Raw genomic sequence first — 23,832 nt, forward strand, 5'->3', positions numbered from 1 at the left:
TATAGATCATCTCTGTGTGGCGTTCTGTGGGAGACAAACGCAACACGAAGCAGCATATCTGGAGTTTTACGACGAGAGAAAATGAAATACAAGAGAAGAAGAGGAGGAGGAGGTCGACTTGCTCTTGAGAGCGTGGGTACTATTAAGTGATTGTACAAGTACTTCAAATCGCAAAGTAATCTCCGAATAAAAGTACAAAAAATAAATCTGTGTAAATCTTGTGTCAAATGTATGTTTTTGTTAGATTTAATGAAGCTCAGGTAGTATAATAAAAATGTACAGTACAGTGCAGTACATGTACTTTTAAGGTAGTAATTTAACCAAGTCATACATACTTATTCAGCATGTGTTTTATACCAGATGCCCTTCCTCCATATCTGTATCTTTGTGCTACAGGAGCCAATGAAAGGTCAATGAAAGATACTTCAACACGGGGTTTGTGTGTTCAGTAAAGTTGCACTGTGTAACTTTTCTGGTGGATGGTCTGGAACATGCTCGTCTCCATGGTTATTGCTTTGTCTGAAATATCCCACAGTATGGCATTAAACATATCTGTCTGTCATTTATTTATCTATAGGTGTTTTCATTGCTTTAGAAAAACATGTATTCTTCTTGTGAGTGGGCTCGCCTCTCCACAGATTTGACCTATAACTTGGCCCGGTGGTGTCACTTGCTTGTCTCCATGGAGATTGATAAGACATTGTTTCATACTGTGGAACATTTCACACAATAATAACCAGAATGTTGTTTATTTTTTTAGGGTAAATTGGTGACTCTATCTTCTCTAACTCTTCTCCTCTTCTCTCCTCCTTTCTTGTCCTCTCCTTTCCTTTTCTCTTCTCCTCCCCTCTCCTGTCCTTCTCTCATGCATTCTTCTTGTGAGTGGGCTCGCCTCTCCACAAATTTGACCTATAACTTAGCCCGGTGGTGTCACTCGTTTGTCTCCATGGAGATAGATAAGTTTAACACATACTGTGGAACATTTCAGACAATAATAACTACAAAACTTACATGGTGAACCTTTACTGAAGCTCAAATAACATAATAAAAATGTAAGGAAACTCATTTAAACGTCTGTAGCTGCCATATTGTCCTTTCAGTCGTTACCCAAAGCTCATGACCAAAGGTGAGAGCAGGAACAGAGATCTAAACCAGGACTAAACCAGGACTAAACCAGGACTAAACCTGGACTAAACCTGGACTAAACCAGGCCCAGAGGTGAAGGTAAATGCAGAGCTTTGCCTTTAGATACAGTGACTTCCTCAGTCTAGACGCGCCACAGCTCCACCTGTCCATCTCACGCTCCGTCCTTCTCTCACTCGTGAACAAGACCCTGAGATACTTGAACTCCTTCACTTGAGACACAGTGACTCTCCTCCCACCTGCAGAGGGCGCCACCTTTTTCCAGTCGAGAGTTGTGACCTCGGATTTGAAGGAGCTGATTCTTCATCTGAGCCGCTTCACACTCGGCTGCAGGTCCCATCAGGACAACATCATCTGCAAATACATGAATTTCCTGCAGTTCAAATGAGTATTACTAAAGTTAAAAGTACACAGTTTCACAGTACTGGCTGCAGTACTTTTTGATATTCACTCAAACCACTCATCTTTCAAAACAAACCAAAAAAACTCTTGTGACAGAGGGATAAGGAGTAATGGATGGAGCTCTGAGCCGGGCAGATAAAACACATTTGTTTTGCAGTCAAACAACAAGTACTTCTGACAGTGTACAGACAGTGCAGTACATGTACTTTTAAGGTAGTAACACATACATACTTATTCAGCATGTGTTTTATACCAGATGCCCTTCCTTCACGTCTGTATCTTTGTGCTACAGGAGCCAATGAAATGTTTGATATCCTTCAACACGGGGTTTGTGTGTTCAGTAAAGTTGCACTGTGTAACTTTTCTGGTGGATGATCTGGAACATGCTTGTCTCCATGGTTATTGCTTTGTCTGAAATGTCCCACAGTATGGCATTAAACATCCATCTTTCATTTATTCATCTATAGGTGTTAAATTATTTAGAACAAACATGTATTCTTCTTGTGAGTGGGCTCGCCTCTCCACAGATTTGACCTATAACTTAAGCCTGGTGGTGTCAAACACTTGTCTCCATAGAGATAGATACGTTTAAGACATACTGTGGAACATTTCAGACAATAATAACCAGAGAAGTTACACAATGAACCTTTAATGTTTATTGTTTTAGGGTAATCTTGAGCAGTGGGGGAAGGTCATGAAGTAAAAGTACTGTACTCAAGGAGAATTTGAAGTATCTGTAGTTTGTTTAAGTACATTTTCCAGTGTGTACTTTTTACTTTTACTTCAGTACATCTGAGAGCACCTTCTACTCCACTACATTTTTGAACAGGACAGAAAAGTAAAAGTACTTTTCATATGATTTGAGGGGATATTTGTATCATGTTTGAGGTCATGTCCTGACTCAAGTTTAAGCAAAAACAAACTCACAAAACTCAGAAGAAAAATTCAGACATTGATTTGTTACTGTGACCAAAATATGTCTCAATTTTTAATCTATATCATTATGTCCTCCTCTCCCCATTCTCTCCTTTTCTCCTCCTCCTCTCTTGTCCACTCCTCTTCTCTCCTTCTTTCCTCTCCTCCTCCTCTTTCCCTCTCCTTTCCTTCTCTTCTCTTCCTCTCTCATCCACTACTCCTCTTCTCCTCCTCCTCTCTCATCTTCTCCTCTCCTCTCCTCTGCTCTGCTCCACCCTCCTCTGTCCTCCTCTTCTTCTTTCCTCTTCTCCCCCTCCCCTCCTCTCTTTCTTTCCCTCTCCCCTTCTCTCCTCTCTTTCCTTCCCCCTCCCCTTCTCTCTTCTCTCCTCCTCCCCTCTCTCCTCCTTCTTTCTCCCTCCTCTTTCTTTCCCCCTCCCCTTCTCCTCTCCTCTCCTTCTCCCCTCTTCTTCTCTCCTCCTCCTCTATATCTCTACATTTACACTTACAAATGAACACTTGTCTGAAATACTTTTACTTTTTACTGTTAAAGTACATTTTTAAACGATTACTTGAATATTTTTACTTAAGTAGACTTTTTTCGTGTGATACTTTTACTTTTGCTTGAGTATTTTTTACTCCAGTATCTGTACTTTTAAGTAACGCATCAGAGTACTTCATCCCTCTGATCTTAAATGTATTTTCTAGTGATGTGAGTAAAAACAGGGCAGTAGAAACACCCGCTCTGCGTCTGTGTTACTTCGTGCATAATGTAATGAAATAACCCACATTTCTGTAACGATCTTTGCCTCGTCATGAACACAACACGATCTGTCAGTCACGCCGTCCCTCGCCACGGTAACAGACACACAGGAGGAGCACGGAGGCCTGCGATTGGTCCGTGACAGACGACACTTCCTCATTCTGTCAGTCTGCGGAGACAAAACAATCTGCTGTGTTCAACAAGTGACAAGTGGGATTCGCTTTTCAACACACATCAGATAAGGCGGCAATATTAATCTTTCTAAAATGGCCGCCGTTGATTGAGTTTGAGAAAAGGAGGGACGCTCGGGGACTTAAAGCGGCTCTGCTCATTTCTTCCATATGACTCTATTCTCTGGTCTCTGTTCTAATGTTGTTTCCTCATCACAAACAGACCTGGAGTTGTGTTTTGTTTCATTCACACATGTTTAACACACAAACCCTGCTTCACTCAAATTGAAAACACTGAGTTCCACCTTGTGATGTCATTAAGTGCTAATACAGGAAGTGCTCCACTGTGTTTTTAAACTCCACACACCTTCACATTTAGAATCATTTGGTTAATTTCAGCCCTGGAATTACCAATCTCTACTGAACTAAAGGTAAAAGGAGCTGTTAACTTGAAAACTACCACTTCATGACATCACAAGGTGGAACAGAGCATTTTGAGCTTTGGAGATGTAGACAGACTAATAATAAAGTGCCTGAATGAAACAAAACACAACTCCAGGTCTGTTTTTGAGGAGGTAACTGCATTAGAACATGACTTAAAGCTACAAAAGTTAGTTTTGTGTAATACAGGACCTTTAAAAACACATTATGCAAATGAGACTTTCTTAAGCTTTTAATCATGTTATTACTGTTATATTACTCTCCTCATCAAAAACATACCTGGAGTTGTATCTTTGCTTCAGTCTTCATTTATACTCTTGTTACATTAATACAGTTTGCATTTTGCCCGTTTAGTTACGTCATAGATAAAACTCCAAACTTAAGCCTATAAACCACAAACCATCACTGGACTCATTCTGCAGCCAAATGTGTTCACAACAAACACATAGCTCTATTAGCATAGCATTAACGAAAGATAACGACTTCATTTGTTTATGTCATTCCTGTTGCTGACAGCAGAGGGAGCTCCAGCAGCTAAAATACCTAACTGAAAGTGGAGATGAAGTTTATAAAGTGTCATTTCCAAACGCAGACGTTATTTTTAAATGGGAAAATGTGAAATACGTATCCCAAGGTGACCACAAGCAGGTTTAAAAGGGAATTAAAGCCACCAGAAGTTGAGTTGACTGACACCTTTGAACATAGAATAAGCGAGTAAATACAAAACAATGGGCGGAGATAGGGGGAAGGTGAAATCAGTAATTTTCTGAGCTGTCAAGCCTTGGATGCAGGACAATACAGGATTACATGAACATGCAGGAATCAAATGAAACACAACTTTGAGTAAGCTAGTCCAAAATAGAAAGTGAGAATTAGCGCACTTCCAGGTCCATCGACTCTTGCTCCAATTCACTTTACATTGAAAAACCATGGCCCCTCTCTCTGCAACTGCTGCTGTCAGACTCGTCATTTTGGTCTTAAAATGTTCGTATTAACTCGCTCTACATGATCCTCGGGTTTTTATTTCGCTATTGTGTCTTTAAATCAAGATGAACATTAATAACAGACAAATCAGGCAACTTCTTTCACTGAGGTCGCTCCCAGTAGCGTTAGCAACAGGTTTGATTGAGCGTTGCTAAGCGGCCACTCCTTGCTAAACCAATGGTGCGTGCAGGACGTCCACTTTATGTCCCCATATGTTCCCTTTAAAAAGTTGAAAAATAGCTAAATACACAAGCAACTCAAAATGCTCTTAGCGTTCTATTGGTACCAGCTAACGTCACTCATTTGACGCTAACCTCACAACCCACGTCATCCAATTCATACGCTGCTTGCTCCTTGTTCCTCTTACTCACCATATAAGATATTAACCCCAGCTAAAGCTATCAAGAGAATGTGTCTGTAAACAGCCCGCGGAGAGACCAAACCATGAGTCAAACCCTTATTAAACCCACATATTGAGCTGAACTGGTTTACTGCAGCTAGCATCGCGCTACAATACTATTAAGAGACCGGAGCGATCGGGGCTCGCTACCGTGTTGATTTATGAAAACACTTGCTCTTTTTTATCACGCGGGAAGCCATTTGTGGACAGACGTGTTGGGTTGCGGTCTCGGTAAATGGAAACATGTCTCGATGTAGCAAATAAATCTTATATGAAGGAGGCTTGTGGAGATGGAGATAGACCCAGAGCCAATTCAAATGCATGTAATTAAAGTCATGCTATTCCAATACTATGGGGCTGGAAAAATGCCCAAGCAGAAATCATAAGGTCTACAGAAAAAGCTGACAGGGAGGACAGTATTAGCCGTGTTCAATGTTTCAAATGTAAAGCTCAGTAGAATCTGAGCTGGGAATTGTAGATGTGGAAAGTTTTGGTGTTTTCTGTCTGTTTAAATCAGCCTTATGAAACTCAAACTGTTCTTTTTAGAGCTTTTAACCATGTCGTTCTAGTTGTTTCTTCTCATTGAGCCTCTGAAGTTGTATTTGGAGTGATTCATGTTTGAGTAATCTTTAATCGACTATTTTCAAGACGCCATTTTGTCGATCTACCCCTGTTTTCACCTCCACCGGGACACGCCCACTGTGACGTACGTACTTCCTTCTCCAGTTTTATTTTCTTAATCCGTGATACTCGTAGGATTTGGCAGCGTCGTGGTCATTTTGGTACAAATGAAAAAAAAAAAGAGGGCTGCTCGCTAGTGTGACGTGCAGCTATCCATAGGGGGCGCCAACAACATGCGCCGCTTTGTTGTGATGACGTTTACAGCGACGTCAGGTCCCACTGGACACCGCAGTTTTCCGACGCGAAAGTCAGCGGATTTGTTTCTTTTATTAAGTCGTTTTAGATGAATATTGTGATTTAAAATGTGTAAATTAAAACATAATGATCCATGCGTGTGAGAAATTATAACTATAGCGACACAAACACAATAGGGCGGATTTAAAGTACATGCAGTTTTTCAGTGAGCAGGGTCACCTCACCACAGATCCGACCCATAACTTGTGTTTTGTTTCATTCACACATGTTTGAGTAACACTTTATTATCAGTCTGTAACATCTCCAAAGCTCAAAATGCTCTTTTCCACCTTGTGATGTCATGAAGTGGTAGTAGAGATGATTCTAGTACAGGGGTCTCAAACTCAACATTATCTGGGTGTAGTCTGGGTGAAGTCGGGCCACATTAGGTATTCCACAAAAAAAGCTTTATTAAAATCTTGAACGTCATCGCTGTTTTCAATAAACATGATGAAATATGTCAGTTCTTGTGGATTTTATGGATATACATCGTTATTTGTTGAATCTTTTGCTATGGGAGTACACAGCACGAGTGACACGTGTTTGGAGTTTACCGATTTGATGGAACCTTCTACACGCAACACGATAATGCCACACTAATAATACACTTTCATACTGTCCTGCGGGCCACAAAATATCATCACACGGGCCGCAATTGGTCCCCGGGCCGCGAGTTTGAGACTCCTGCTCTAGTAGGAAACAACATTATAACATAGAAAATAGAAAACACAGAATCAGGACACTCGACCAGGCGTATAAACCTCACAAAATCCCAGATCTTCTACTAGTGTTGTGTCATCGGGCAAGACACTTCGCCCTCGTTGTTTATGTCGATGTATAAACGTGACTCGAGGAGCAGATGGCACAGACCGGCCCTCTCGCTTCTGCCAGTCTACCCCAAATAACACCCCCAAATGGCGTCAATGAATAATGCAATGGAATTTGAATGTTTGCGTCCAACAAAACGCTATAAAACAGTTACTATAATATTACTAATTTATTCTTGTGTCGTTATAGCAACCAACTCTCGCATTCACAAACTGTTTTATTTGCGCTGTGGGGTTAAACATGAGGAGTACTGTAGCATGTCGTCTGTTATGTCCTTGGAAAATATATGTAACCGAATCAGTTTAATTTAATACCACGGCCTTAGATTCCTTTGTTTCATATACGCAGCTCTTAAAATGGTAAAACCTATTGGATTCCAAATAGGGGCCATCATTGTAAACATGTTGATGCTATCTGCTGTGAAACACTCTCATACTCGAGCTGTCCTTGTGATAAATAGATACTAGTCGCTACAGAAATTGTTTTGGTCCTGTTTTATGGAAATACTGGTTTGGTTTTAAGAGGCTGGACTTTTCCTATTTGCAGAGTCTCTACAAACATCGACGGCGCTCCAGTGAAGGGCTGTTTTACCTTTGAGCTGGAGCATTGGAAAAATATTCTCCCCTTTTTTTTTCACTGCTGGTTTGAATTCAAAACGACAATGACGGGTTTGAGCGAACGTGGTGAAATTAAAAACGGGGAGAGTAAAAACCGTTGGCGTCTGAACTTTGGAATTTAGAGACGTAATTATGTAATGAAAGGAAGGAGATCCCAGGACACGTTGGAGGGTCTATGTCTCTCGGACGGCCTGGGAACGCCATGGGGTAACACCGGAGGAGCTGGAGGAGGTGTCTGGGGTGGGGGAAGTCTGTGAGTCCCTGTTTAAACTGTTGCCCCTGCGAAATTTCCTGGGATAAGTGGAAGAAAATGACGTGATGACAAGCAGGCGGCGCCATCAGGCCTAGTTACAGGTCAGATCTGTGGAGTAAGAGTACATTTCTTGTAGCACTAAACACACCTGTAAATAACCCCACCAAAAAAGTTACATAATACATCTTTATATACACGTTTATGGTTAATTTTTCTTCACAAAACTGCCTCTTGTGAGGGTTAAGTCATGTTAAAACGCACAACTCCAGGTCTGTTTGTGACGAGGAAACACCATCAGAAGAAACTACGTCATAAGGGAACTTTAACATTAAAAAAAAAAAAAAGTATTTAAAAGGTCACACATCTTCATTTAACCGAAATATAAAAATAGCAGACGCCCACTCTCAGTTTGTTGAGTGTGTCAGCAGAAACAGGAGCAGAGCCACAAGAGCAGGACTTTAAAAGCTCTCATAAGACCCTGTGCTTTGGTCTGTGTAAATACAGCTACAAAACAGCACCGCAAGGAACTAATAAACAAAGAAATATCACACAGAGGAGAATGATAATTAAATACTTTTATTCAAACTGGCTACTTTTAGTCCTAGTATTTGTTAGTATAAATAGAACCAGCAGATGTAGTTATAGTGGTGTCAGCAGGACAAACATAACCTGCTAGTCTATGGTAGAAACTAATAAACCAAGATACTGCATTAGACACACTATAGCACATGTGTCAAACTCAAGGTCCGTGGGCCAAATGTGGTCCACCACGTCATTTTATGTGGCCCGCAACAAAGTAAATTAAAAGGTACGACTGTCTTAAAATATCAGTTTATCAGGAGATACACAGTTACACAGCCATTTTCTCATATCTATGCAAATCCATATGCGATATTTGTAACTTGAATAAGTAATAAATATAGAAACAGTTAATTAACAAGATTAAAAAGTAGTAGCATTTATTTTACATTACATTTGTTTACATTTAGTTACATTTATACTGTCTTAAAGTTACTTCTGGCCCTTTGAGAGCAGCCATTTTGTTGATGTGGCCCTTTGTGAAAATGAGTTTGACGCCCCTGGACTATAGGACCATGACTCTCAGCTGGCCTGGGACGCCTTGGGGTCCAGTGATAGGATCCAAATCACGAGACTGGCTCTTTTACGATTTATGACAGAAGCCAATGTGAGAACTCGTTTAAAACAACAAACTGATCACAAAGAGAAACGGCCGAGGCTCAGACGTGTTTAAAATGCTTCAAACTGAAAGTGAGGCTGAGTTTAGCCTTTGGAATTATTTAGAATCGAAATTTTTGTGTTGGTTCAACCTTAATCGATTCAGCTGTTTCTGTTGAACAAAACTCAGCTCAAATATTTATCAAAATCACTACATTTCAAGGTTTATAAGAATCAAAATCTGCAAGAAATACTTTTGTTTTTTACTCTTTAAGCACATTTTTATACAGGTACGTTAATTTACACCAGCAGGTTTCAAATAGTAAGGAAAAATACTGTTACTTTTCAGGCCTGTTCAAAAATGTGGTGGAGTAGAAAGTACAGATACTGCTAGTGTTATGTCATTCTTTACTTGTATTCATATGTATTGTCATCTATCTGTTTGACCTAATTCCTAAATCCTTACGTTTATTCTATTATCTATCTCTTTGACCTAATTTTTGTGATACTATCTGTTGTTACGGGCATATCTCTTGTTTGTTAATGTACAAGATGATGTGTCCTGCAGCCTGAAGTCACTTGGACTAGAATATATAAAATATGTATATTTTGATGGTATAAATACACTGTATGTATGTTCATTTGTGAGCTGAGGGCGAGACGACACTATCGGGACAACAGCTCTTTGACAATTGTGCACAGTTGGTTCAATAAATCTGACTTTTTGATTCAAGACAACTTCACTGTTGATTTAATATATTTTTTAAGGTTTTGTCATGAACTCTGCCGGTCCTGCCCCTTTTTGTATCTCCCCACTCCCTTCTGTGTCCAAGCTTGAAGCTGGACGGACATTTTTGGCTCCTCCCGTGCACACCTGGAGCTAATCACCAATCAACCACACCTGGGAAGGACAAGAGGAGCCAGGACCTGACACCCAGCGCCAGATCGTCCGTGTATCTTTGTGGTACTCCTCGCTTTGTTCCAGGTTTTTACTATTAGAAATTCCACAACAGCAGTGAAGTAAAAGTAAGAAGTACCCACTGTAAAATGCAGTTAAGTAAAGTACAAATATCTCAAATGTATACTTAATCACAATACTTTACTACTTTTACCTCATTATGTTCCACCACTGAAGCAATGACATCGCCATGGAGACAAGCAGGTGTGGGATCATCCACCAGAAAAGCCCACAGTGCATCTTTAAAATGAATAAATTGAGTTTAGTCTTTTATTCCATCCCGATCTACCTGCACAGATGAGTTAAGCTGATTATTTTTAAACTCTGCAATACGATCACTTTCAATTATGACTTTCCTTCAACATTTTATGAACTAAGTGAAAGTGCGCTTCATTCCGAGGCTGCTGTAAACCAGATTACGGAGCGTCTTAATAACTCAAATGTGTTCAGTGAAAACAGACTGGCTCCATCGCAGTGCGTGGGAATGGGATTTCTTCTTAATTAAAAGCTTTGAACAATGAGCCTTATTACTATGCTTTAGTCGTAGAACTGGAAAACCTCAGATATTTGGAGTTATGTGGGGTCATGTGGGGTCGGCCTCTGCTCCGTTGTGTTGTGTAGATGCATAGATGTACAAAGAAATGGACTAAGTGATCATTTTAAGGCCAAAAATGATGAGTCTGACAGCAGCAGTTACAGAGGCCACAGTTTTTCCTTTTTTTTTTTTTTTTTTTTTTTTAACTGGTAATAATGAAAAGTTTGTATTATTCATGTTCATGTAAAGGACAAAGAAAAATCAAATAAAAGGTCACAGTTTTTCAATAGAAAGTGAATTGAAGCCAGAGTCGATGGAGCCGGAAACACGCCCATGATCACTTCCTATTCGAAACGCGACGGCTAGCAGGTTAGCTATGTGTCTATGTGTCCACAGTAAAAAAAAAAAAAAAGACTGATATCGGTGAGTTTGGTTCTGCACAAAGCAAAAAAGATAATTTATTATTAATGAATATTGAGGACCAGCAGGTGGCACCAGTTACAGGTCAGATCTGTGGCTCAAGCCACCGCCAGAAAAGTTACATAATGCATCTTTATACACATGTCTACGGTTAGTCTTATGTTGTATTTAAAGGTCCTGTATTACACAACATTTACTCTTGTGATTTATCTATATCAGTCTATCTATATCTCTCTATCGCTCCATTTTTCTCCATCTCTCGATCTTACAAAGTTGTTTAGTTCGTTAGCTAGGTAAAGAACATCAGTGAACGATCGCTACATGAATGAGGATAATTGTCCAGTATCAAAACTCAAAGGTCGGCAGTACAATCCCAGCTCTGATAAGCCCCCACTACTGTTGTGTCATTGAGCAAGACACTTTCTAATCATTGTCTCAGGCTGTAACATGTAGCAAAGCATGAATATGCAAGGGCCATTGTACAAATTGTTTTCTAAATGCATTCTTTTAAAAACTCATCTTTGGAGAAAGGCTTGCTAACTTTTGCTAATTTGAATGCCAGCTAAAAACTTGCCTTGGTACTTTGATCGGACTTCGGTGAAAAAATATTTTGTTGTCCACTCCGTATTAAACACTCAGCGCTCACTATCCACTTTTTTTTTCTTTAATAAGCTCATTTTTTCAAAAGGGCTGATAAGAGAATAAGAGTAATACACGAGAACAAGGTTGATTTGGCTAAAGTGCGCCATGCTTTTGGGAAACGTTGGAATTACAGGGAAAAGGTAAATTGAACAAGGTTTACTCTTATCTGTTTTAATATAATTTGGTCACATGTGGTAGGCCAGATTAATAAACCCAATGGGCCGTGTGTGGCCCCCGGGCCGTAGTTTGCCCACCCCTGGATTAGATAGTGTAGACTTACCGTGCAGCTTGCCTCTCCAGTGACCTGCTTGTCTCCTTGAGCATACTCTCATCATTACATGGCTCTTGTTCCATGGAGATAGTGTTGATAGCAGGAGCAGCTAACCGTGACGCTTGCCTCTCCACTGACCTGACTCGCCGCTCGTCTCCTTGGGCATATTGTCATTACATGGCTCTTGTAGCGCAGAGGAGCTGAGGGATGTGAGGATGGAGGGATGAGACAGTGGAGGGATGTGAGGATGGAGGGATGAGGGAGGTAGCGCGGGTATATTATGTAAATGAGAGTGCATTAGCTAACACGGGGCTCATTCAGAAGAGTAACTGCTCGTACTGTGTTTCTAATGAAGAGGCCAGAGTGACATTTCATTACTCTGAGACACAAACACAAAAGACGCTTCTCTTCTGCATCTGTACCAACATAAATACTGTTACGTATGAGATGAAGTGAAAAAGTAGCAGTACTAGAAGTTGTACGAGTAGTAGTAGCAGTAATAGTACATTTAGTAAAGGGTGATTATTGTACTACAACTTTTAAATTGAACTAAAACTTTAAATAAAACTGAAAGTTTCATTGGAAAAGACATGCAGTAGCATAATATTGGGAACAGCAGTATGAATAGTAATAGTAGTAGTAGTAGTGTTAGTGGTAATAGTGGTAGTAGTAGTAGTAGTAGTGTTAGTAGTAGTAAATACTAGAAAATGGTCATGTTTTTATACAGCTTTTTTGCATTTTTTTTGTACCTTACCTTACACAGAAATGCTCCATCTCCTGGGAATTGAACCGGGAACATTCTCACAATATGCTATGCTGTAAACATATACAGTTATACTCAGAAGCGGTTCGTGGTCAGCTGCATTTACATGAGTAACTTAAAAAAACAGCTTCTCCAACACAATATATTCATTAAATCTATAAACAATATACAGGCCCAGTCCCAATGCTAACGTTAGCTTTTTGTCTTAGCCCCTTCCATAATTTTGCGCATTCACGAGAGATGAAGGGGTGTCCAATTCTCAGCGAGGGGTAGGGCTAAAGCGAAGAGTAGGAGGAGCTTCAAGAAACAAGGAAACACACAAAATAAACTCACAAATGTAATTAATATGGTCTTTAAAGGTCCAATATTACACAAAAATGACTCTTGTAGCTTTAAGTCATGTTCTAATGTTGTTTCCTCATCACAAACAGACCTGGAGTTGTGTTTTGTTTCATTCACACATGTTTGAGTAACACTTTATTATTAGTCTGTCTACATCTCCAAAGCTCTAAATGCTCTGTTCCACCTTGTGATGTCATGAAGTAGTTTGATAATTTAACAGCTCTTTTACCTTTAGTTCAGTAGAGATTGGCAATTCCAGGACTGAAATGACCCGAATGATTCTAGTGAAGGTGTGTGGAGTTTAAAAACATGGTCTAGCACTTCCTGTATTATCTCTTGATGACATCACAAGCGTGTTTTCAGTTTGAGAGAAAAACTCAGACTAACTATGCAGGGTTTGTGTGTTAAACATGTGAATGAAACAAAGCACAACTCCAGGTCTGTTTGTGATGAGGAAACGACATTAGAACAGATCAGAAAATAGAGTAATACGAGCCCTTTAATTGAATAACAGTTTCCTCAAATACTTAGTACCGTTTCTGGCAACTCGACCCCTCGGTGTTTATATTCATGAATCATTATCATTATTCCGAGCACATACGCACTTTGTTTGGCTTGCTGCAAATCTGAAAAGCACACACATCCACTCCTCTCCTCAGCAGACACAATAATCAGGCGGACATCTTGTTTTCGTAAAAATACATTTGAAAGTTTATTCCTTGGTCAGTAGTGAATTGGCAAAAGTCGATGAGATCTGAGTTTAAAGGTTACAGTGGTGATCTATGTGGACAAGGAGTTAGTGACATGTGCACTCCAAAAATGAACCACTCGGCCAAACGGGAAGCTCTGAAATCACACGTTTACAAGCCCTTTTTGTTCTTAGAATGAACCGATCAGCCATAGCATTACGACCACTGAAGGATTATGGAAAAAACAGATCGTGTTTGTTAAATGTATGTGTTAGAAGTAGAGAAAACGTATACGAGTTTGGAAATAGCCATATTTTGCTGGCTAGAGAACATAGTTAGATGCTTTAGACCTGGTTAGTCCTGCTTAAGTCTTAGTTTAATCCTAGTTTAGTCCTGGTTTAGTGCCGCTCTTGTGGGATGATCTTAGTCTGCGCTGGTCAGTATTTATCAGAGCTGGTTTAGATCTGATTTAGACCTGATCTAGCCCTAGTTTAGTCCTGGTTTAGTCCAGTTTAGTTCAGCTCTTGATGGGTGGTCCTTTCTGCAGTTATCAGAATCTATAAAACGTGCTTTGAATTAGGTTTAAAACTGGTTTAGTCCAGGTTTAGACCTTGTTTAGACCTATTGTAGTCCTATTTTAGACCTGGTTTAGTTCTGGTCTGGTTTCTGTTTAGTCCTTGTTTCGAGCAGCTCTAGTGGGGTGGTCAGTAAAGGTGCCTTGGACCTGGTTTAGTGCATGTTTAAATGTTGTTTAGTCCTAGCTTGGTCCAGGTTTATTGCTGGCATGGTCCTGGTTTGGTCCTGGTTTGGCCCTGGTTTGGCCCTGGTTTGGCCCTGGTTTAGTCCTGGGTTGGTTTAATTGGTTTAATACTAGTTTAGTGCAGTGGTCAGTATCAAATGAGGATATTTTAGACTTGGCTTAATCCTGGTTTAGTCCCGGTTTGGACTTTGTTTAATACTGGTTTAGTGTAGGTCCTGTGGTGGTATTTCCGGTCTGCAATGGTCCTGAGTTGGACTTGGTTTAGTCCTAGTTTAGCTCTGGATTGGTCCTTCTTTAGACCTAGTTTAGTCCTGGTTTAGTGCAGTTCTTGATGAGTGGTCACAATCAGAGGTACTTTGAATTTGTCTTAAACCAGGTTTAATCCAAGTTTAGACCTTGTTTAGTCCTGTTTGGCCCTGTTTGGTCCTGGCTTAATCCTAGATTAGATCTGGTTTAGTCCTGGTTTGGACTTTGTTTAATACTGGTTTAGTGTAGGTCCTATGATGGCATTCCCGGTTTGCAGTGGTCCTGAGTTAGACTTGGGTTAGACTTGGTTTAGACCTGGTTTAGTCCTGGTTTAGTCCTGGTTTAGTCCTGGTTTAGTTCTGGTTTAGTTCTGGTTTAGTCCTGAGTTAGTTGCATATTAGGCAGGTGGTCATAACATTATGCCTGATTGGTGAAAATGCCACATAATCTAGAGATACACGTTAATACAAAAATCACTTAGAAAATGCAATAAAATATATATATACAAACCTCTGTACATAGTGGAACATGAGCCAAGGTTTTAGTGGGCATTGTGAGACTTGGGTCAGTTTTGCAAAGCCATTGGTCCAAAGCTTTATCCGTCTTCCTTAAACTTGCAAACAGATAGTAATTTATTGCTGTGTGCAAAATGCTCCCTACCGCACCCATTCAAGGCACACAAAAAAAAAATAAAACAGAACACAGGGAGATGAGAGCAGGGAGGTATTCATCTTGTCAAGCCCAACAAGGAATGGTACGAAAATAAAAACCGGAGGAGCTAAAATGTGTCCTGGATGGTTTTGTCTGCCTGTCAGCGCGTCGCCAGGTTTGGTCTCTTCTCCCTCTTTGTTCACTGGCCGATGCCGGAGTCTATGGAGGTCTGTTTTCTGGTGGTTTTGGGAGGAGGTGGAGGAGGGGTCTTGCTGGGCAGAGGAGGAGGCATATGCTGCAAAACACAAGGACAGAAATGTTAGCGTCAACATGTTTTATTCTGTGCAATGAACAAACAGGGAATAGAACCACAGACTGTGTAAAACCGTGGACTGTGAGCGAGTGTGATGTCAGCCACGAAGTTTGGCTCCAGTCAAATGAAGCTCACTGAGGCTGGAGCAGTTATAAGGGCCGATTTGGAGTCCAGTTTAATATTTGGAACTTCTTGTTTAGTCCCGGTTTAGTCCCAGTTTAGTCCCGGTTTAGTCCCGGTTTCGTCACAGTTCAGTCTGGGTTCGGTCCTGGTTTAGTCCTGGTTCAGTCTCCATTCAATCCCGGTTTAATCCCGGATCAATCCTGGTTTAGTCCTGGTTTCGTCCAGGTTCAGTCCTGGATCAGTCCCGGATCAGTCCTGGTTTAGCCCTAGTTCAGTCCTGGTTCAGTCCCAGTTCAGTCCTGGCTTAGTCCTGGTTTAGCCCTGGTTCAGTCCCGGTTCAGTCTTGGTCCTGCAGTCGTCAAATTCAGAGCTACTTTCTATTTGATTTCAAACGCTTGTGTCAAAGAGAGAACTCTATCGCACAAGGGAAAGCTCCACAACGAGTCCAGTCTCGATTCTGAAGAGTATGAAAAGTTGATCACAAAGTTATTTATTGAGCTGAACTAAGTTATTGATAGTTTTGTTATTTACCATGGCGACACAGAGCCATCAATCATCTGCACTACAGCTGACAGGAGAAAACAAGGAAGTTTACTCTCAAATGCCAAGCCATTAATTCTGCACTCGACTCCAGAAGACGCCCTGGAACTTCAGCTATCTGTGTGTGCAACTTTCATCAACTTACAAGACACACAACAAGCTAATGCTACATAAAGAGCTAATGTTTATGTTTGTGATGTAATGACAACCCAAGAATTGCAGGGTTTGTGTGTTAAACATGTGTGAATGAAACAAAACACAACTCCAGGTCTGTTTGTGATGAGGAAACAACATTAGAAAAGAGATCTGAAAGTAGCGTGATATGAACCTTTTAAGGTTAAGGTACACATTACTGTCCCTGTAGGAAAATTTGCATTCAAAGTGCTGAGAGACCCATCTCCAGATCTTGAGTTAGTCTTGGTCCGGACTAACGTAGCTGGACGATTTGACCTGTGGCACATCTAATTAGCAGATACATCCTTGGTAGAATACTAAATATGTTGTCTCTCTTTGGGTTTTAAAGTTTTACAACCTATTTTACAAATGTGTGCGTCCAAAAGCTCATTCATAACACACTTCCCATGTAAACAAACCACTCCCGCCCCATCCTCCCTGCTCCGTCTTTTCCCTCTTCCTGACAGCGGATAGATGGGATTAGTGCATTTGGTGTTGGGACTTTAAGACGCTCAGAGACAAGTGTGGAGCCCCCAGCCTGTGATTTAGCTCTGAGGCGCCCCTGATGGATGGGAGAGGTAAAGCAATCATCCAATCCATCACCACTAGTGCACGGGCTGTCCGAAGGGTAAGGACATAAATAAGACTGAGATGGGACAAGGGAGGGAGCTTGGCGAGCCAGGGCAAACTGAAAAATGTGTACGCTACGGCGGCACGGTATGATTCAAAGTAATAATAATAATAATAATAAGTTAGCTAAAAAATATATCGTCATAAGATTCAATTATTTATATAGCACTTTTCTACCTTCAAGGTTTAAAGCTCTTTATATCAAGGAACCACTCACCCATTCGCACACACATTCACACACACATTCATACACCAATGTGCGCAGACACTGGGGACGAGGTTAAGCGTCTTGCCCAAGGACACAACAACAGCATTCATCTGTGGGAGCTGGAATCGCAATTGGGTTATTGGATCTGACCGCTCTACCAAAGCTGTTTACGTCGAGAGAGAGGTTCAAACTGCCAACCTTCAGTGGGCAAACGACTAACTGAGCCATCCATAATGAAACGTATCTGTTCATTTAGGATGAAAGTAACACGATTTTGAAAAGCTTTTTAACCATTTTAATTGTATTTTTTGTAAATCTCCCATAAACCGTATAAAGAAGTGGATTAAGTGAGTGTGACGTCACCCACAGTGTTTAACTCCGGTCAAATGAAGCTCATCGAGGCTCCAGTTCTATATTTGGAACTCCTTGTTTGGTCCTGGTTTAATCCCGGTTTAGTCCTGGTTTAGTCTCGATTTAATCCCAGTTTAGTCCAAGTTTAGTCCCAGTTTAGTCCCGGTTTCATCCCGATTTCGTCCCGGTTCAATCTAGATTCAGTTCTGGTTCAGTGCTGGTTTAGTCCCAGTTCAGTCCGGGTTGGTTGATGTTAACTTGCAAACTACCACGTCATGACATCACAAAGTGGAACAGAGCATTTTGAGCTTTGGAGATGTAACAGACTAATAATAAACATGTGAGAACGAAACAAAACACAACTTCAGGTCTGTTTTTGAGGAGGTAACAGCATTAGAACATGACTTACAACTACAAGAGTCAGTTTTACGTAATATAGGACCTTTAATCAACATTTAAATAACTCTCCAGCTAATACGGTATTACCTTTGACCTAAACTACAACACAATTTTCCATTTTTACTTTGTGTAGCATGTTCCACAGACCGGCATGACACCATTTTACCCTCGTTTAGCTGGTTCATGTGAAACCTACTCCCTGTATTGACCAGTCCCAGGCAGAGTCTCTTAATTAACTCAGCCTACTTCTCATTACGAGCCGTTTCCCCGTTTATTACAATGATCCTCTTATACCAGTTACACAATGTTCAACCTACAGTAGTTATAAATCCATTTACACATAAATTGCCTATATAAGGTGAAATAATTATAAAACTGACACCCCACACAGCTGTGACCCACTCGTCAGCTTAGGTCTTCCCATTAAAAGAACCACGTATATAATTAACAGTTTGTATCTTCAGTGTTAATTACTACACCTACCCTGTGATGTGGTGGAGGCGGAGGAGGCGTGGAGGGACTCAGGTCGGGGTTCTCAAACAGGTTCCCGTAGTCTGCGGTACTGCTTTTGACAGGAAGGGGGGGCGGGACTTCGGTTTTGTCCAGGCCACTGGTTCCATTGAGCTCCAAACCTGTGCAAGAGAAGGAACTACGGTTGTCAAAAATATCAAAAATCGGATGCTAATTAATGCTAAACTTGGTATCAAAGCTAGATACTCATTTGAGCAGGTATTGATACTAAAAAAGTCACGTTCACAGGACAGAAAGGAACGTTACCTGAATATGTTTAGAATGATGCTGAGCTGTATCTTTCACAAGTATAAGACACATAGACTAGTGTACACCTGTGGATCGTTGAGGGATTACCTAAAGCTAACCTGCTAGCACGGGGCGGCTAGCAGGTTAGCTTTGGCCCCTCTCTCTGTAACTGCTGCTGTCAGACTCATTGTTTTGGTCTTAAAATGTTCGTATTAACCCGCTCTACATGACCCTGAGGTTTTTATTTCGCTATTGTGTCCTTAAATCAAGATATGAACATTAATAGCAGACAAATCAGGCGCCTTCTTTCAACAAGGTCGCTCCCGCTAGCCTAAGCAACAGGTTTGATTGACAGCGTTGCTAAGCGCCCGCTCCCTTTTAAACCAGCACTGTGGGCAGGAAGGGGCGTTACCTTCCACAGCCTCGCTCCGGATTGGCTCTTTGGTTGCTATGATACTCGCTATAACTGCTAGCATCGATGAGCTAAGCCTCGCCACACTCACTTAGTCAACTTCTTTATACAGTTTATAATAGATATAAGGCCACATGGAAATATAAAGAAAGTACTACCATTTAATGTTGAAAATCACATTCTATCGCCTAAAGATTGTGGTATTGGTATCGAGTATCGAGTCTATTTCTCAGTATCGAAATGGAGTTTGAAATGTTAGTATTGTGACACACTAGAGTAGTATTAATCGTCATTCTTACGGGGAAATCCAAGGCCACAGCTCAGAATAGATCCGTTGGCCCAATTAGTCCAAATCCGTTAATCCCTCCAAAATAACCATATTAACCGTGAAAGGAATTTGAGGTGGAAAAAATAAGGCAGGAAATCAATGGGATGAATCCGGAAATAATTCTGAGGATTTAGAGAAACTAATTGTGTAGAAAATAGTGAATATTTTAGAATTTGCCTGCAAATTTATTTACAAATGATATTATAATCACAAGAGAAAGTGGTTGTGTTACAAGTTTGGATGGTTATAGCGTCAGGGAGGGCATCTGGCTTAAAATCTGTGCGGGTAAAATATGTGCAGACCTTAGACAAACAAATACATGCAAATTTTTAACATGTTCATAATTTGAGCAAACAAAAATATTATAATAAAAACAGATCGGAAAACATTACATTTTTAAACAAATACATTCATACTTTTACTTAAGTGGATGTTTTCATGTGATACTTATACTTGGGTACTTTTTTCTCCAGTATCAGTACTTTTACTCAATAAAATGGAGTACTTCTTCCACCACTGAACCTACCTATGTCCATTACAAGTATAAGTTTGCTCCATGTTAACTTTTCCCTTTAGCTTGCGTTGTAAAAATGGCAGCGTTAAAACAAGGCTAGAAATAGAGCCCTTTTGACGTTAGTTATCGCGGGTTTCAGAGCAGCTTCAGACTCGTGTGAGGAGAGACTGCGCTGGCGGCTCTGAGATGTGATCTGAAACTGTTGGAGTTTACATTCACACCTATGGAAAAAAAAAACGCTGCCAACGACACACACAGAAGCAGGTTTGAACCAAGAGGAAAAAGTCAGGAGGAGTCAGACTTTTATAGTGTAATCATAGACTTTATATATAAACGGACATAGCTAACCTGTTAGCCGCCACGTTACAAACAGGAAGTGATCGTGTCTGCGCTTCCGGTTCCATCGACTCTGGCTCCAATTCACTTTCTATTGAAAAACTGTGGCTCCTCTCTCGGTAACTGCTGCTGTCAGACTCATCATTTTGGTGTTAAATGTTCATATTAACCTGCTCTACATGATCCTGGGGTTTAAATTTCACTATTGGTTCATCGGTTGCTATGATACTCGCGAAATTAACCGCTATAACTGCTTTAACCTCGATGAACTTCATTTGACTGGAGTTGAACGCTGTGGGTAATGTCACACTCACTTAGTCCACTTGTTTACACAGTCTGAATGTAACTGAAGGCCAAACATGTTTATTTCTTTTGTGCACTACTGTTCAGTTCTTATAGATGTTACTGGAACATTTAAACACCAGATAATTACTTTAGGTTAATTAAAAATGAACTAAAACTGCTCGGAAATCGTAAAAATGTTTAGGTTACATTATAGCCTTGGTTTTCTGGGTGATCCATGCAGAGAAATAAATACATTTTGCCAGATGAAATTTTAAACCAGTTGGGAGATAAATGTGTGTGTTTGTTTATTTTGTTTAAATTCATTTGTATTTTATTCATTCATTGGTTAGTTAGTTTGTGTACTAATGAGGTTTCTTATATGTTGGGCCTGTTTAAGTCCTGGTTTAGTCCTGGTTTAGTCCTGGTTGAGTCCTGGTTTAATCCCGGTTTAGTCCCGGTTTAGTTTAAGTTTACAGTTTAAGTTTAATGTGCTGTAAAGTGTGATGTCCTTACTAGACCCGGTGAGCAGGCTGAAGGACAGTTTGGTGCGGGGGGTGATGGGTGGGGGTCCGGAGGAGGAGGCAGAGGAGGTGGAGGAGCTGGAGGGGGGTCCCGGGGACACTGACAGGCGGCGGTCACCTGTCAGCTGGTTCAGGATCTGACTCTTCGGTCTCTGAGGACGCAATGGACTTATCTGTGAGAGACAAACAAGAGACACTCAAAAACATAGACTTACGTAAAGGTACAGTATGGAACTTTGTGGAGATGGAACGTCAGCTGCACAATTCCATGGAAAAAGGAAGTTAAAACCATACTTCACAACATTGTCCATGGAGATAGATCAGTTTTATGCTATATTGTGGATTACAGAGTCAAGGCAAGGTAAGTTTGTATAGCACAATTCGTACACAAAGTAATTCAAAGTGCTTTACAGAATAAGAAAGACATTAAAATCACACAAATCAAAACATATATAATCACAAATAATCATGATAACATTAACATAAAAAAAAAACTAGTCAAAGGAACAACATTTCTATGGAAGCAAGCAGAAGAAGGCCTTCCTCTAGGACAAGTAAGAGTCGGGTTTGTGGAGATGCATGCACAATAGGACCATAGACTGTATATATAAATGGACATGGTGCTACGTGCTAACTGCTGCGTTACAGATAGGAAGTGGTCATGGCTGCGCTTCAGGCTCCAATTCACTTTCTATTGAAAAACTGTGGCCCCTCTCTCTGTAACTGCTGCTGTCAGACTCGTCCTTTTGGTCTTAAAATGTTTGTATTAACCCGCTCTACATGATCCTTGGGTTTTATTTCACTATTGTGTCTGTAAATCAAGATATGAACAATAATAACAGACAAATCAGGTGGATTCTTTTCCTGAGGCTGCTCCTGCGAGAGTTAGCAACAGGTTTGATTGACAGTGTTGCTATACGCCCGCTCCCTGCTAAACCAGCAATGCGGATGGGAAGGGGTGTTACCGCCATCAGCCTTGCTCCAGATTAGCTCTTTGGTTGCTATGATACTCGTGGTCGGAATTCCCAATATGGAATTCTGCTCCAAATTCACCCCTATAACTGCTCTAGCCTCGATGAGCTTCATTTGACCGGAGCCGAACGCTGTGGGGACGTCACACTCACTTAGTCCACTTCTTTACACAGACTATGATACAGACACTTGTTTTTCAGTGCAATAAAAACAACCAAATGCAAAAACCTTTATTTTGTGTCTATTTTCTTTGGCTAAAAAGCTGCATATTGTAGCTTTAGAGTGCTCATTTTGCCAAACACACTGAATATAATAAGCACATTTACGAACAACTTTGCTTCTTTCCATTTTTCATTATTATTCTTTATTAAAAATACGTTTTTATTGTGGTATCAAAAGAGCTAGAGATTCAAGCCTTTCCCTGAGTGTTGGATTTGATATTCTGTCGTCCTGATAACACGACAGTTAGAAACACATTTGATCTGTGTCGATACAAAACGGGACAAAAACACTAATGTAAAGAGGACCTGAGTATTGTTGGACCTGACCTGTCTAATGCTGCTGGTCATGACGGAGCCTGTCGGATTAATGCGTCTATAAAGTTCCTCTTGTGGCTGGTGTACCTGTGTGTGGACCAGCGCGCTAACGTTAGCTTTGTTATGATGATGAGTGAAATTTGAATATAAAAAGACATGTCCTCCAGGCTGGACTCTCCGCAAGACACATTAACAACCAACTTTATAATTGGCCTGACTGAAGCTGCGCGCCACAGGGACAAGTGGAAAAAAACACATATTTTATTTAAGCAGAGAGTTTGGGGAAGGTGAACAATGACAAAGGGAAATAATGTGACTGCTCGTCTCCATGGAGATGAGCACTCACATTATTTCTGGTCTGGAATGTTCCGCAGTATGGCGTTAAACTTGGCTATTTCCAAAGGGACAGGGTTAAGTTGAGGGTTAAAGTTAGGGTGATACTGCTATAGGACAAGTTACAGGTTAGATCTGTGGAGAGCCCACTAACTTTAATAATACATGTCAATAAAAACATGTGTAATGAACTAAATGATAGAAGGATAAGTTTAATGCCGTACTGTGGAACATTCCAGGCAAAGCAGTAATATCTCCGTGGAAATAAGCACCCCGAACTTTTCAACCCACTTCTCTATAAGCAAAACTTGTGCCAAATGAATAAATAAATAAATAAATAAAATACTTTTTCTATGCATAATGTTTTAATATCAATCATTCCCAATCAATTGCTAATTTCTGGTGACATCATGGCAATTATGTTGTCCCTTAGCAACGCTGTCAATCAAACCTGTTGCTAACGCTAGCGGGAGTGACCTCGGGGAAAGAAGACGCCTGATTTGTCTATTATTAATGTTCATATCTTGATTTATAGACAAAATAGTGAAATAAAAACACCAGGATTGAAAGCATGAGTTTTTGTTTTATTACTTTACTCTTAAACCTTGTGTTGAATACTGTCTGTTACAACATTGAGGTGTTCTTGTTTCTCAGTAAGAGTGCGACACACTTTTTTTAAGATGTCTACTCTGGAACCTGGTACTTCTGTTACATGACACAGTTCTTTTGTTTTTAGGTAGAAAAGAGACCTTGTACTACATCTTTTTAGTTCCTGCAAGCATCTTTTAGTGATGTACTCTACCTTCCAGTAAACAGC

At 40.5% G+C, this 23,832-nt stretch overlaps 1 protein-coding gene across 1 annotated transcript in view; it reads right to left on the bottom strand.

The window, feature by feature from the left end:
- Positions 1 to 13,619: 13,619 nt before the first annotated feature.
- The window catches only part of dock1 (dedicator of cytokinesis 1), a 361,518-nt gene continuing 351,305 nt past the window's right edge, over positions 13,620 to 23,832 (bottom strand). The window contains exons 49-51 of the mRNA XM_033984239.2: positions 21,167 to 21,347; positions 18,503 to 18,651; positions 13,620 to 15,576 (exon numbers count right to left, since the gene is read on the bottom strand). Of these exons, the coding sequence (XP_033840130.1) occupies positions 15,481 to 15,576; positions 18,503 to 18,651; positions 21,167 to 21,347 (426 nt within the window). The 3' untranslated portion in view covers positions 13,620 to 15,480. The remainder of the gene's footprint in view (positions 15,577 to 18,502; positions 18,652 to 21,166; positions 21,348 to 23,832) is intronic.

The sequence above is a fragment of the Periophthalmus magnuspinnatus genome, chromosome 19 (assembly GCF_009829125.3).
Source record: "Periophthalmus magnuspinnatus isolate fPerMag1 chromosome 19, fPerMag1.2.pri, whole genome shotgun sequence".
NCBI lineage: Eukaryota > Metazoa > Chordata > Actinopteri > Gobiiformes > Gobiidae > Periophthalmus > Periophthalmus magnuspinnatus.